Source organism: Lactuca serriola, chromosome 4, assembly GCF_051521515.1.
Source record: "Lactuca serriola cultivar US96UC23 chromosome 4, Lser_US96UC23_V15, whole genome shotgun sequence".
Taxonomy (NCBI): domain Eukaryota; kingdom Viridiplantae; phylum Streptophyta; class Magnoliopsida; order Asterales; family Asteraceae; genus Lactuca; species Lactuca serriola.
In genome coordinates, this window is record NC_136411.1 from 334,697,107 (window position 1) to 334,712,440 (window position 15,334).

The window sequence follows — 15,334 nt, forward strand, 5'->3', positions numbered from 1 at the left end:
TATAATATGAAGACATGAAAGTAGATTGGTATAACAAATATATACAAAGTGTAAATTAGAGTCAACAGTCAACAGTAAAACAAAAATGGTTTACAAAATTATTTACCTGCAAGGGCATTAAACAAACACCAAGGCGTTTGACTGACACATTCCATTCCTTCGAGCCAACCACACATGATAACAAAATATAACGATCTATCCATTACCTTGTTTGGTTCTTTAATTTGTGATTCCATTCATAATGCACCGATGCATAGAAACTAAGCAACTGCACCCATGATTATCATTTTCCAAACCACCTGACTTACTTCTTAATTCTTACAAGCGCATGAACAAAAGCGACTCGAAGATTAAGCTATGAAGATTCCGATAGCACACAAGATAACAACAACGATGATGTCATCTTCATCTGCATCATTTTTTTCATACGAAGTAATCATAGATGGCGTTTTATGTATGATGACAATTATTAGTGGCGGTGGTTGTGGAGAGTAACTAAAACGATCGTGTGTCACACTTTACAACCAATCTGGTTATCCTTGTAAAAAAAAACTTTGAAGAAAAAAAATCTACATATCATTATATGTAACCAATTGATAATCGATTAACAAGAATATAAAAAACTAAAATTAAGAAAAAATTATAAGCTACTTGTCCAGAAAACGAGACCAAAGTATTATATTCCCATCTTTGTGCATTTGTTTCTTAATTATATGACTTGATTTGCTAATTGATGCCTTCAAAGTTATAAAACCTAACCGATTAACAAATTGTATTAAATGAGTAAAACCCGAGGGATCTTATTTGTATCTTCTCATTTTGAATTTCAAATTTTTGTGGCAGGCGCACCGTAGACCTTTAACCGTATACTTGTGGAAACCGACGTAGCAGACCCCCACCTTCTCTGCTTATATATACTAAACCCCATTCCTGAAACCGACATGACAAATTTGAAATCGATTTGAGAAGGCGTCTTAATAAACGCCCTTCGAATACCTCTTTCTTCCTTCGAAACCCTAGATCTACGATCTTCATCTTCTCGTTTTCCATTCTTCTCTAAAACCAAACGAAAATGAGAGAGTGCATTTCAGTTCACATCGGACAGGCCGGTATTCAGGTCGGGAATGCCTGTTGGGAACTCTACTGTCTGGAGCATGGTATTCAGGTAAATCTCGTTATCTAACCAGATCTACGATTCTGTTGTGTTATATGAGTGATTTACGATTCTATTTCGTTTGTCTGTGTGGATTTTCCTTCGGCATTGTTTTTTTCTATCAGATTTACGTTTCGTTTCTCAGATCTGATGTTTTTTGACATTATCTAGCAAGTAAATGTTTAAAACCTTCTTTCAAATGATAGTCTGTATGGAAAATGATGTTGCGATGACGAAATGTTTCAGATCTTAACATATATTGAATATCTAGATCTACGAATCATGTATTTGCGTATTTCTACTGACTGTGTGAATATTTGATGCCGTTATGTCGATTTTCGAGGCCCTCGTTACGCAAATCTGTATGTGTTGTTTTCTCGAATCGATTTCTTTTTGTTCAGTCTACTTTTCTCTTTGATTAAAGTCGGTGTTGTAGGGTTTCTAATCTTATCCTGTCTATAAACTTCTACTCTTCTTCATCTGCTACTAATACGAGTACACATTTCGTAGACGATTGAGAGTTCGCTTCCTGTTCTCCTTTCATTGTAAATCGATAGTATCCTAAGTACAGTGTGTCTATGGAGTATACTATTCACTTATTATTGGATCTGTTCGTTCTAAATCTAAACATCTGTATCTATTCCACAGCCCGATGGCCAGATGCCAAGTGACAAAACTGTCGGCGGAGGCGACGACGCCTTCAACACTTTCTTCAGCGAAACAGGAGCTGGGAAACACGTTCCCCGAGCTATCTTCGTAGATCTGGAGCCCACTGTCATCGATGAAGTCAGAACTGGAACATATCGTCAACTCTTCCACCCTGAACAACTCATCAGCGGGAAAGAAGATGCTGCTAACAACTTTGCACGTGGTCACTACACCAGTAAGCAACTAAACTTTTACACCTTTAAATTCATCAATGTCTTCCACTCTTACTGATTACCATTCTTGTGATTTCAGTTGGAAAAGAGATTGTTGACCTCTGCCTTGACCGAATCCGCAAGCTTGCCGACAACTGCACTGGTCTCCAAGGCTTCCTAGTCTTCAACGCCGTGGGTGGAGGAACTGGTTCAGGACTTGGCTCTCTTCTACTCGAGCGTTTGTCTGTTGACTATGGAAAAAAGTCAAAGCTAGGGTTCACTGTTTACCCTTCACCCCAAGTTTCAACCTCTGTTGTTGAGCCTTACAACAGTGTCCTCTCCACTCATTCTCTCTTGGAACACACTGATGTCTCTGTGCTTCTCGACAATGAAGCCATCTATGATATCTGCAGAAAGTCTCTCGACATTGAACGCCCTACCTACACCAATCTCAACCGTTTGGTTTCTCAGGTATCAAATCAACAAATCTATCTCCTCCCATTTTATTATCAAACTTACATATCTGATTATTTTTAGGTTATCTCATCATTGACAACATCTCTTCGATTTGATGGAGCATTGAATGTGGATGTAACTGAATTCCAAACAAATCTCGTCCCATATCCACGTATCCACTTCATGCTTTCTTCATACGCACCTGTGATTTCAGCTGAAAAAGCTTACCATGAACAGCTCTCAGTAGCAGAAATCACCAACACTGCTTTTGAGCCATCTTCCATGATGGCTAAATGTGACCCTCGCCATGGGAAATACATGGCATGCTGTTTGATGTACAGAGGTGACGTGGCACCAAAAGATGTGAATGCAGCTGTGGGGACCATTAAGACGAAAAGAACAATCCAGTTTGTGGACTGGTGTCCGACTGGGTTCAAATGCGGGATTAACTACCAATCCCCGACTGTGGTCCCGGGTGGTGACCTGGCGAAGGTGCAACGTGCGGTTTGTATGATTAGTAATTCGACTTCTGTTGCTGAGGTGTTTTCGAGGATTGACCATAAGTTTGACTTGATGTATGCGAAGAGGGCGTTTGTGCATTGGTATGTGGGTGAGGGGATGGAGGAAGGGGAGTTTAGTGAGGCGAGAGAGGATTTGGCTGCGTTGGAGAAGGATTATGAGGAGGTTGGGTTGGAGAGTGGGGAAGGGGAAGATGATGAAGAGGAGGAGTATTGAAGAGTGTGAGAGGAGGGGTTTAATTACTTATTTGACCTTTCAGCAAATGCTAGTTACTACTACTACTACTACTACTACTTTTGTTTTTGGATATTGTTGTGTTAGGGTGTTGGATTATGTCTTTATGATGTTTTTGGTTGTTATGTTTTTTTTTTTAAATGTTGTAGTTGAGAACTTGAGGTGATATGGTGTTTTGAAAGTGTTGAGAATGTTGGCAGCTTGTGTTAGCTGTTTTGAACTCTTTTAAACTCAATGGTATCGTATTAAGTAAGCTGTTTTGTGTTTGTGATCTCTTCTCTGCTGTTTTAGTTTTGTTTTTTTAATTAATTTTTTAAAGGAAAAATCAATTACTGATATGGCTAAATAAAAGAACCCTTTGGTTATCAACTTTTTTCTTACAAAAAAAGCGAAATTTTATGTTAGTTTGGTTGTGTGTGGTCTTGGAATTATCCAATGAATGTCTCCTAACGCCGCGACGGGGACCGGTAGAAGCAGACACAAATTGATTCACTACAGGAACTGCATAAGCGGACAAATAGTAGTAATATATATCAGACCCTTATTACTTCCGTAGAAGTCACATTCTGGTTTGAAGACGCTCGACCAACGGGAGAGGAAGGAAGAAAGGCGAGGTTCGACCGGGCAGACTGAAGCGGAGGAGCAGAAAATGCAACACAACAAGGGGCGAACCAAAGGCTTGCGCGAAGGAAGAAGCGAATCAATCAGAATGGAGACAGGGAGGAGAGGCTTGCTATTTTCAATCAGAAAAAGAAGATTGAGCAATGCAAAGGAGAAAGAAGTTGTCCCCTCTTATCTGGTAACCTGCCGCCGCATATGTCGAAAAAGAGGGAGCGGGGAAGGAAGAACAGGTTTTCTATTTGAGTTTCGGAAAAGAAAGGAGAAAGGACTTTTGAAGCTTGAGAGCTCGGGTGGGGCATCAACCACTGGTTGCGGGCCTGTCGAGATGCTTCCTTGCAGCCAATTAATCAAGATACACAACGAGGGTCGTATTCATATGATTTTGCACTTCTCGACAAATATAATCTGTTTCATTATTCTAAGTGGTTATTCTTTTTTGGGTAATAAAGAACTTGTTATTCTTAACTCTTGGGTTCAGGAATTCCTATATAACTTAAGTGACACAATAAAAGCTTTTTCTCTTCTTTTATTAACTGATTTATGTATCAGATTTCATTCGCCCCATGGTTGGGAACTGATGATTGGCTTTGTCTACAAGGATTTTGGATTTGTTCATAATGAGCAAATTATATCTGGCCTTGTTTTCACTTTTCCAGTCATTCTAGATATAATTTTCAAATATTGGATTTTCCGTTATTTAAATCGCCTATCTCCGTCACTTGTAGTGATTTATCATTCAATGAATGACTGAAAAATTATCTACCTAATCCAATTAGAATGTTTCTTACTTTGCAGTTGTACATAAGCAAAGCATTGAAAATTGTACACTCTTTATCTTTCTACCCATCCCGGAGATTCATCCTATATATTAATCCAGTCAAATTATTCTAGTAAATAACAGAATCGTGGATAGGAAACTCCATTAGTGACCTACCCCAATTTATTGTATAAATTTTCGGGATCAATGGTTGGACCATGCAAACTAGAAATAATTTTTCTTGGATAAAGGAACAAATTACTCGATCTATTTCCGTATCGCTCATGATATATATCATAACTCGTGCATCCATTTCAAATGCATATCCCATTTTTGCGCAGAAGGGCTATGAAAATCCACGAGAAGCGACTGGACGTATTGTCCTTTAAGGCATCCTATTCTCCGTTTTGAGTTTCTTTTGGAATCGTCTTCTTTTCAAAAAGATCTTCTCCCTTGTTCTTCCCTCTTCCTATGATCTTGACCTGCAAAGTTATTTCCGAAAGCTCCCACTATGACTAAAAAGCTCCCAATAGGCCACCCGCTTATATTATAATAAAGTAAGTAGGAAGGAGCGAAAGCTAGGATTTTTCTTCAATAGGCTCTAGGGGAGGTAAGAAGAGAGCTAATAGCTATTATAGAAGGACTTAACAATTCATGGCATGAATTAGAGTTGAAGGAAGTCTCCATTCTGATTGATTCGCTTCTTCCTTCGCGCAAGCCTTTGGTTCGCCCCTTGTTGTGTTGCATTTTCTGCTCCTCCGCTTCAGTCTGCCTTCTTATCTTCATTGGGGCTTTTTTGTAGTAGTCGTGACCAACAACCATCAGCTGTCGGCTCGTTGGTAAGGTGAGAGCTTCAAGCCCGATTTCTGGTGGCGCACCCCCCACACAAGCACCGCTCGACTCAGGGGGGACGGGTAAAGCTACATGCCCAAAAACTTCGGCCCTTCTTTCTAAATGGGGGTGCCTAGGGCGCCTCATCTTGTCAGCAGTCAATCTTGCTTTCGATTCAACAATACGAACCGAAGAAAACAATTAGGATGAAAAGATTCTTTGGCAAAGGAGTTTTTTCCCTCTGCTCTTCCTTTGGTTATATACCAAATCACCTACCTGTATCAGTTGATTCTCCTTCTTCCTTTCTTATTTGTGTGTGAGACCACGATCCACAAACTGACGCATGGGACTCACCCTTTAGTTGGGAATAGAGAGGGGAAACATAGCATGTCAAAAGAGCGAGGCGAGGTTTGGAACTCTACTGCGAGAGGGACGCCTCGCGAGCCGGGCTTTTAGAGATGAGGCCTTTTGGCGAAGCCAAGTCAATTTCGGGCCACCAAACCCTGCTTTCGATCGATATTTGTGGAGTTGATCATCCCTCTCGAAAACGAAGTATGTCACATACATCTATAAATAACTCATTTTGGGATTCTAGTGTTTTAGCGGAAACGTGACCGGATGTAGTCATTTTAGTTTTGCTTTGATTGTGCATGACGAACCGGGTGAACAAAGTCACGATTAGAAGAAATGGTAGTTCGCTGGGATTGTCTTCATTTCCCAGAGGTGTTGGTTCGACTCCAGCTCGTGACAAGGCCTTTTTGGTCATCTATTCATGAATAGCTCTTCTCTCTTGCTCTTCTATCGGTTCTACTACGGTTCCACTATAAGCAATTCTTTAGTGGTCGCACCGGTACGATGGAGGTTGGTTGAAGATGATGTTACGCGGCATTCAGAACCAGTCTTGAAGTGAATGAATTAGAAAGAATGAAGAAGTAAGGAAATGAGACGACTCTTTCTTGAACTATATTATAAACAGACCTTCCCCTCCACACCAATCACGAGTTTTTCGAGTCATCGGTCCGGGGAAAGAAAAGGACTGCCTTTGAAAAAAGAAAAAAGGAACTCGCTTAACTCGCTAGGCCTTATACGGAACACTTATCTCTTTCTCAGTGCTTTCTTTAGGCTCCTGACTGCTCGTTGGTAGAACACAACCCATATGATATTGAGCTTGAGCATTCGGGCTTCTTTTTTTTTTTTTTTTTTTTTTTTAAGAAATGCTTCTTTAGAGTAAGCTGGATGTGCTAGTCGATCTTGTAACCCACGAAAGCTCAAGAAAGAGAATGTCCTCTCAAGGCCGGTCTTTCAACCGCCTCCTTTAAAAATCACCTGGCTTTCTAAGCGTAGGGCTAATAGCACAATGGTGGTGCGGCTAGGCTTTGTGGGTTCGAATGCCGGTTTGAGATAACCAGCCAGGCAAGGGAAAGAAGGAAGTCTTCCTGCGGAGGGGGAGCACCCCTTCTCCCGAAGTTACGGGGTCATTTTGCCGAGTTCCTTCGACATAGTTCTCTCAAGCGCCGTGTCTGACCCCCTCAATCTTTCTATCCGGAGTGTCTTCATTTGTAGGACTTTCTTTGATGGTTCATGTAAGCTTGGGTCTTTCATTCGGGCCCTCTTGGGGCACCCTGTGGGCCAATGCGTATAAGCTTGGACTTTATTAACGTGGCTCATTTTGAAAGAGAACAAGGAGATCCCCGAAAAGGGGGAGACAAGGAAGTAGTAGAAATGTTGAAGAGGGGACAACCTGCTCTTTACTTTTCAGGGAGGCTGCCCCACCCTTCTTGCCTATCCTGGACCCCTTCGTGAGTCCTTCTGGTTTGGAAGCTTAGTGAGAGCTCTTACCTCGTCAAAGAAGGTCGTTTTCTTTTCCGTCCTCGCACTATTGTACGAATTTATCCCTGTACCTAAAAAAGTCTTTATTTCACGCTGGAGCATTTGTAAGCGACGAGATCTTAGCAGCTTCTTCCCGAGTTGCATTAGCTAAAGTGGATCTACGATCACGGGAACTAATCAATCGGTCTGTTCTGCCCCATAAGCATCTGGATGGTCTACGATCAGTGCTATTCGTTGCATTTCTTTGGTTTGGAAGTTCCAGAATGTTGTCTGTGGATTTCTAGCCCCCTATATTATATGCCAAAAGATTGATTCAAGTTCCGTGCTGGATCCGGGCTAGATATATATCTAGCGACGAAGGCGCTTTTTTGCCCGACAGGAGGCGGCCCTCTATAGAGCGGACCGAATCCCCTCCTATCACTTCCTCCGGGCCATAGGGGTAGGGGGTGTAGGGCGGAGTCCGAGCTCCCGGAAGAGCGGGAGGCGTAGCTTGTTCCCCCGGAAGCGGTTGATTTACCGCTGAGGTACTACTACTACGCCCGGAACTCGCTGAGTCTTCCAGCATATCCTCGGTAAAGGTAAACCAATCCGAATGGGAAGGTACGGCTGAAAGACTCTCGCCGGCGCTAAAGGCAACCGGAACGCCAAAGCTAATGAAAAAAAGAAAGGTACTGATAACAAAGATAAAATTCAAATCAAGGGGCAACTTTCGTGAGCTTGTTTCGAGTCAAAGTTCTCTTGAAAAAACGTTTATCGGTAGAATCCTTCTCCAAAGCTTCTTAATAGTAAGTAATCGCATGCAAAAAAAAACTGATAGAGTTCAAGCCAAACTTTATGTTACAATAAAAGAGCACGTTTGTTTTGTGAAATCGATCTTCAACTGTTTGTTTATTGTTTCAAAAGTTCTTGATGAACTTCAACTCAGAGTTTGTGTTCTTGGTTTGAATGAATGTGTGGCCATGAGAGGTGAATCGTGGTGTTTCTTCAGGGAAGAAGAAAACGAAGTGATGATTAAGTCCTTGTTTCTGCAAAAGACGTAGAGACCTGCTAATTGAATTCAAAATGTGCACTTCTTTAACGTATTGAAAGAATGAAAGCCTTGCAAAAAAAAGTGGCCCATATTTATGAATTGTTAATTGCTTATTTATTTAATTATTCTTATATGACATGTATTGCAAGCTCCCCACATTGCACCGATGTGGGTGCTCTAAGATCCATAATTGTTGCCACGTGAAGGCCATGTCAGCACCACGTTGACATGGTGACTAAGATAACTATCAAAAAGTGATGTAATCGACACAAATAATCAAGTTTAATGACATATTGCATTTAAAAAACTTTTAATAAGCAAATTGAAACAAAAAAACTTAGGTGATATGCTACAATGTTATTTTCCCGATAATCAATCAAAAGTACTAAAAACAAATGCACAAGCTTTTTACAAAAGCTCATGAAATGATAAGTCTTCCAAAAAAACGTCTCCTATCCACCTCAAAAATCTATTTTTTTCCACTCCATTTCCAAGCTCACTCTTATACATCTCCACTTATATCCCACTATATTATTTATTTGCACCAAAATTATTGATTTTAATATAAATAAATAATAGTATTACTATAAATATGAAATAATATTACTTCATATTTAAAGTAATATTATCATTTGTGCCAAAATGGATTGGAAGTTTTGGTTTAGTCTTTTTTTTTTTTATTATTTTTTTTATATATGTTTATACATTTCTAGTTTAATCTAGTAGTTATAATGTAAATGTAATTCTTAATATTTATAATAGCATAAATTGTACCCTTTTTACATGTTTACTTCATGTCATGCATTGCATTTTATGTGTGTATGTGAGAGAGAGAGATTTTATTTTTAATTATATATATATATATATATATATATATATATATATATATATATATATATATATATATATATATATATATATATATTAGAAAAGTAAATATAAAAGGCATAATAGTCTTTTTAAATGGATAGGAACCAAAACTATTAAAAAATTTAATAAATCAATTTTGGACTATCGGTGTACCAATAAAACGTTTTGGATAAAAATCACAAAATTTTTCCCAACCACATAACCAATTTTGCATTTTTGTCTTTATTTCAAACAGAAAGTATAATTCAATAGATACTCCAAGTTGCTTTCGAAAGATTTTAGTTTTTTCAAGACTTTTAGTAGAATTTAGAAATCTCATTTGAGGGGAACGAAATTTGTTGGCATGTTCGAGCTAAGCAAGTAAACTACTTCTCTTCGTTGCGTAGGCGAAGTGCAAAGTGAGTTGGCCGTTTCGAACTAGGGTTAAGTGAGCCAAAAGTGATCCAAGTTGGAAGTAAACCAGAGTTTGTAGGCTAAATGAACGGGAAGTACGACTGATCGAAAAGTGAAGATAGTCGTATAATTCAGTGACCTATCACGTTGTTTTAACAAGCTAGTTAGACCAGATATTCTAAAAAGAAACCAATAAGTCACATCATACAAATAAAAATTCCGGTTTAAAGCTTTCCAACTTTTATCTAACCGGAAACTATTTTTTACTAAACACACCCGGCCCATGCTTTCTTGTTAATTTTGCTAAAATTAACCATTAATCCATTTACATCCCTCCCACTGCTTGGGCCTCAATGGGCCCTCTACAATTACATATTTGCTCTCCTTAATCCGTCTTCATAATCCCGTTAGCGAATCACTACTTCACAACCATAATTTCGGATCGGAAAATTGAACAAGCGAAAGATGGCGTCAGCGATTGCAAGGTCCAGTCTCCGGAAGGCTCTCGGAGTTGCGCGCGCGAATCCGGCATCCACGAGATCATTTTCTTCCGGCGCATCGGTTGATGAAGAAGCTCGTAAGATCATCCCGTCTCTAACAATTCATATTCCGTTAAATGCATAACAATAATCTTCTCTCATCTCTGAAATTTGTTTCTTCATTGTTCTGTTTGATCAAGTAATGTTAATCGACATCCGTCAAATTTAGGTTTTCACTGTGATTTACGTCTCTCAGTTTCGAAAACGGAAAATGTTGGATGATTGAAGCATTTGATTTGATTTGATTTGATCCGGAATCTGGATCATGTCTTATTGATCGTTGTTATGATATGATTTGATTTGCGTAAACACAGGCGAAGCTGCAAAGTGGGAGAAGATCACATATGTAGCGATTGCTGCTTCCTCGATTCTTGCATTCGTTAATCTGTCAAAAGGACATCCTCATTTCGATGAACCACCTGTAAGCTCTGTTTTTGTTATCACAACATTTGTTCCCTTGATTAGTTGAGTTATGTGGATAAATATCTTATGTGATCTATTATGCTTGTATTGTAGCCATATCCATACTTGCACATTCGTAACAAGGAGTTTCCATGGGGTATGTTTCTCTATGCAACTTCTATGCGTTTCATTACTGAATTTCTCTTTGATTTGGATTAAATCATATTTTAAAGTTGACTTGTCAACATCGTATGTGAATATATTGATATGTATCTCGATGCTCACCTTACACCATTTAGCATTTTCATTGTAACTTTTCGTGCAAAAACCTAAAAAGCTTAACATATGTTTTCGCTATAAAAATGATTATAAATAAATATTACAATAGTATTTAATGTATTTATGTATTTTAGCTGTTACCAAAGTTTTTATTTAATAATATTTTACCAAATGTTTAAATTTTGTATATTTATATTTTCTATAAAACTAAAAAAAAATTCTTTATGTTAATTCCTTATGATATTTTAAATAAAAAATTTTATTTAATAATATTTTACCATGGTTTTTATTTTCAGGTCCAGATGGGCTCTTTGAAGTCAAGGAACACCATTAAATGATATGGTGATATTTATGTCACTACACTTCCTTTAAATAAAGAGTTTGAGGATGCTATCTGTTGATTTTTTTTTTTTTGTTTTTTTACCATTAACAAAAAAAATAAATAATGTATTTATCTATTAAACACCAAAATTATAAATAACTTTATATAGATAATTACAAAAATCTTATTCCAAACAATATCCGTAAGTAAATTAAATAACAATTCTACTAAAAAGAAATTTAAAACCCTCAAAACGCAAGAAAGTAAAATACTACATTACATTACATTACACGTGCATTCAACAACACAAAAAGAATGGAAATGTAACGCATAAAAAAGCATATAATGTGAGAGAGAGATGAGTTGCTTAGCTTTACTCTTCTGCTGTTGCTGTATCATGAGTGTTGCTTCCTTCGTTTCCAGTCTGTGGCAATGTTTCAAGATCTGTTCGAGCATCTTTCACATCTTGTGGTAATGAAGAATCTGAACTCACTTCATTGTTGTTGTTGTTGTTGTTGTTAGACTCATTGGATTCTGTCTGAGTTGACTCGTTTTCTGCTGAGTTTGACTCTGAACTCGCTCCATTGTTGTTGGAGTTGGCGTCCGTGCTTTGAGTTTGTTCATTTGACTCTGTTTGAGTTGACTCGTTTTGTGCTGAGTTTGAATCTGAACTCGCTCCGTTGTTAGAATCTGTGCTTTGAGTTTGTTCATTGGACTCTGTTTGAGTTGACTCGTTTTGTGCTGAGTTTGAATCTGAACTCGCTCCGTTGTTATCGGTGCTTTGATTTTGCTCATTGGATTCTGTCTGGGTTGACTCGTTTTGTGCTGAGTTTGAATTTGAATCTGTGTTTTGGGTTTGCTCGTTGGACTCTGTTTGAGTTGACTCGTTTTGTGATGTGTTTGTATTTGAATCTGTGTTTGACTCTGTCTGAGTTGACTCGTTTTGTACTGAGTTTGACTCTGAACTGGCTCCGTTGTTATTAGATTCAGTGCTTTGAGTTTGCTCATTAGATTCTGTTTGGGTTGACTCGTTGTTTTGTGCTGAGTTTGCATTTGAATCTGTGTTTTGAGTTTGGTCATTAGACTCTGTCTGAGTTGACTCGTTTTGCGCTGAGTTTGAATCGGAACTCGCTCCATTGTTAGAATCCGTGCTCTGAGTCTGCTCGTTGGATTCTGTCTGGGTCGACTCGTTTTGTGATGTGTTTGTATCAGAACTCGCTCCATTGTTGTTGGAGTCTGTGCTTTGAGTTTGCTCATTGGATTGTGTCTGAGTTGACTCACTTTGTCCTGAGTTTGATTCAGAACTCGATCCATTGTTGTCAGAGTATGTATTTTGAGTTTGCTCATTCGTCTGAGTTGATTCGTTTTGTGCTGAGTTTGAGTCTGTGCTTTGATTTTGCTCATTGGACTCCGTCTGAGTCGACGGGTTTGAGTCGGTGCTTTGAGTTTGCTCATTGGACTCTGTCTGAGTCGACTCATTTTGTGCTGAGTTTGATTCAGAACTTCCTCCATTGTTAGAGTCTGTACTTTGAGTTTGTTCAGTAGACTCGGTCTGGTTTGACTCATTTTGCGATGAGTTTGACTCCGAACCTCCTTCATTGTTGTTAGAATCTGTACCTTGAGTTTGCTCCTTAGACTCGGTCTGGGTTGACTCGTTTTGAGCTGAGTTTGACTCAGAACTTTCTCCATTGGAGGTAGAGTCTGTACTCACAGTTTCTTCCTTGGACTCTTGTGTTGACTCAATTTGCTCCTTGGACTCCGTCTGTGTTGACTCATTTTGTGCTGAGTTTGACTCAGAACTCTCCCCATTGTTGGTAGATTCCGTGCTTCCACTTTGCTCATTCGACTCACTCTGTGTTGACTCGTTTTGTGCTGAGTTCGCACTTTCATCCTTGGACTCAGTTCCAGTTTCTGTTGACTCAGAACTGTCACCATTATTACTAGACTCTGTCTGAGTTGACTCGTTTTGTGCTGAGTTCGAGTTAGAGTTTGAGTTTGAGTCCGAACCTCCTTCATTGTTTGTACCACTATCGCCTTCAGTTCCCTCCTTGGATTCCGTCTGAGTCGACTCAGTGTTGGTAGAGTCGGAACCTTCTGTCTGAGTTGACTCGGTTTGTGCAGCATTTGTAGAGTCTGTAAACACAGTATGCTCTTTTGATTCACTCTCCCCTGTCTTCTGAGACTCATCAATCACTTCACTTGAAGCATCATCTCCTTTCCTATTCTCCTCTCTCACACTTTGATCATTCCCATCACTTTTTTCCTCATTTTGATCCACTGATGAACCTAACTTATTATCTTCTTCATCTTCATGTTTACTCTCTTCACTTTCATTTTCACTTTCGTTTTCAGTCTCATTCATCTTTTCAATCCCATCTTCCTTTTCACTTTCCCCTTCTTCTGTATCCTTCACACCACTCTCCTCTTCAGTTTTCTCCTGTTCATTATTCCCTTCTTCATCTTCCTCACTGGTATCACGATCATGATCATGAACAAGCTCTTCAGGGTTGTTTTCATCTACTTCTTCATCTTCATGGTGATCATCATTCACTTCCTCCACTTTAGGTGTAAGAAGCCCCTTTCTCCCTAATTTGATTGTGTCAGTGTTATCGTCATTCTGTAATAATCTCTCCGAGATGCTTGTCACAGATGCTGGTTTCTTTGAATGCTGTAGTTGATAAAGCAACCATATGCTTACACCAAGCAAAACACAGATCTGTAACACATGTTTTATCTTCAATCCTTTGTTTCTTCCGTTTCTGCGTGGCGATTGCTTGAACATGACTTATGAATTATGATCGTCGCAAATCTGTAACAGTTTTAACATATGTGAGATTTTTATTTTGTAGATCTAACTTCGTAATCATCTAAATTGTATAGATCTAAACTTAATTTGTAAAGCACTGTAGCGAAAGCGACTTAATAGAAGAGAAATTAATGAGACTTAAATGGAGAATCTAAGAAAGAACTACCGAAACCCTAGGATTGAAATGAAGTAAAATAGAATCATATCTCGCAATGAATAGTGATTTAATCAAAGGGAATAACTTATAACACTACCGGAATGGAAAACACAAATCGATTGAGATCGAAAGCGAAAATGTGTAGAAGCAAGCGTATAAGAAATTCAAACAGAAAAGGTAATCGATCAATGCGAAGTCATTGTAGAATAAAAAATGCTTGACTAGATGCTAGTTGAAGCTTGAAGATGCAAAAGTGAAGATTACCTTCAGTGAAATTACTCCAGACAGTTGAAAAACCTGCGGCGTGGAACTGCGATCTCTACAATGACTGGTGGCCTTAATTTACTGGAAACTTGAGATTGAAGTTGCGTATGGTAGGAAGTAAATTTCGGAGCTTGATTGATGAATCTAGCTTCTGACCTAGAAATTGGTGGATAATTTTACCTTCTCTTGTTGTCTTCGCAACAGAAGCAGGCAGCAATGGTGGAGTCTCTCTCTCAGGGTTAGATCCGATCTATGAAAGTCTTGTTTTACGGGTTACGTTGTCTATTTATGTGAATGTCTACAAGTCAACGTGTTCCACCTTTATTTTTGTCACTCCACCACCGACTTGAAAGTTGAAATACCTCTTTTTTTAGGTATTTTTCCGGGAGAAATGAAAATTAGTTTAAGGCTTCTCTAACCATTTAACATTAAAATGGTGATTGTTTAACATTAAAATAATGATTTAACTACAATCGATCTTTAAAATTGTGTTTTAGAGGTCATTATATTTTATCTTCATATTTGATGTTAAAAAGATGTTAAATAAGAATAGTGTTACATTTGAAGGTCGTTTGGAAGATTCTTGACCTCAAAAACATAAAAATGGTGATTTTTCATGGATAGTTGGAGTTGCTCTAAGGGATTGGTTATTCTTTAACTTCAACTTAGCTCCAACAAGGATTATAATGTTGTTGGACCTCTTTTATCAAGCTAACAGAGTAGGGTGCCAAGTAAAGGAGAAGAGAGGTTTTTACTCATCTTCAAGTAATTACAGAATGCATTTGCGGAGCTAAGTGGTGGATCCAGAACTATGATATAGAAAAAACACGTTTGTTGAGTTAAATGATGGATTCAGAACTAAGGGAACATTTTGTATAAATATTAACTAATAAATAGTGGTAATTATTATATATGAATTTCAAGGTTTTTTTTTTTTTTTTTTTTTTTTTTTTTTTTTTTTTTAATTTCTAATTTTTAATTTTTAAACAAATTGGGTGCCAAAAATGTTAA

The 15,334-nt window shown here is 38.3% G+C and overlaps 3 protein-coding genes across 3 annotated transcripts; 2 read left to right on the plus strand and 1 right to left on the minus strand.

Moving 5' to 3' along the window:
* The first annotated feature begins 925 nt into the window (after nucleotides 1-925).
* On the plus strand, nucleotides 926-3,475 carry LOC145097467 (tubulin alpha chain-like). The gene is made up of 4 exons (XM_079035035.1): nucleotides 926-1,165; nucleotides 1,802-2,036; nucleotides 2,114-2,484; nucleotides 2,551-3,475. Exons 1-4 carry the CDS (start codon nucleotides 1,073-1,075, stop codon nucleotides 3,202-3,204), a joined length of 1,353 nt encoding a protein of 450 aa, XP_078891161.1. The 5' UTR covers nucleotides 926-1,072; the 3' UTR covers nucleotides 3,205-3,475.
* Nucleotides 3,476-9,969: 6,494 nt separating this feature from the next.
* LOC145097469 (cytochrome c oxidase subunit 6a, mitochondrial-like) lies at nucleotides 9,970-11,250 on the plus strand. Its single transcript, XM_079035037.1, has 4 exons — nucleotides 9,970-10,131; nucleotides 10,408-10,514; nucleotides 10,610-10,652; nucleotides 11,071-11,250. Exons 1-4 carry the CDS (start codon nucleotides 10,020-10,022, stop codon nucleotides 11,106-11,108), a joined length of 300 nt encoding a protein of 99 aa, XP_078891163.1. The 5' UTR covers nucleotides 9,970-10,019; the 3' UTR covers nucleotides 11,109-11,250.
* Nucleotides 11,246-14,589, minus strand: LOC145097468 (uncharacterized). Its single transcript, XM_079035036.1, has 2 exons — nucleotides 14,324-14,589; nucleotides 11,246-13,905 (listed from the first exon to the last, which is right to left on the minus strand). The coding sequence occupies exon 2, from the start codon at nucleotides 13,876-13,878 to the stop codon at nucleotides 11,470-11,472; it is 2,409 nt and encodes an 802-aa protein (XP_078891162.1). The 5' UTR covers nucleotides 13,879-13,905; nucleotides 14,324-14,589; the 3' UTR covers nucleotides 11,246-11,469.
* Between the last annotated feature and the right edge of the window lie 745 nt (nucleotides 14,590-15,334).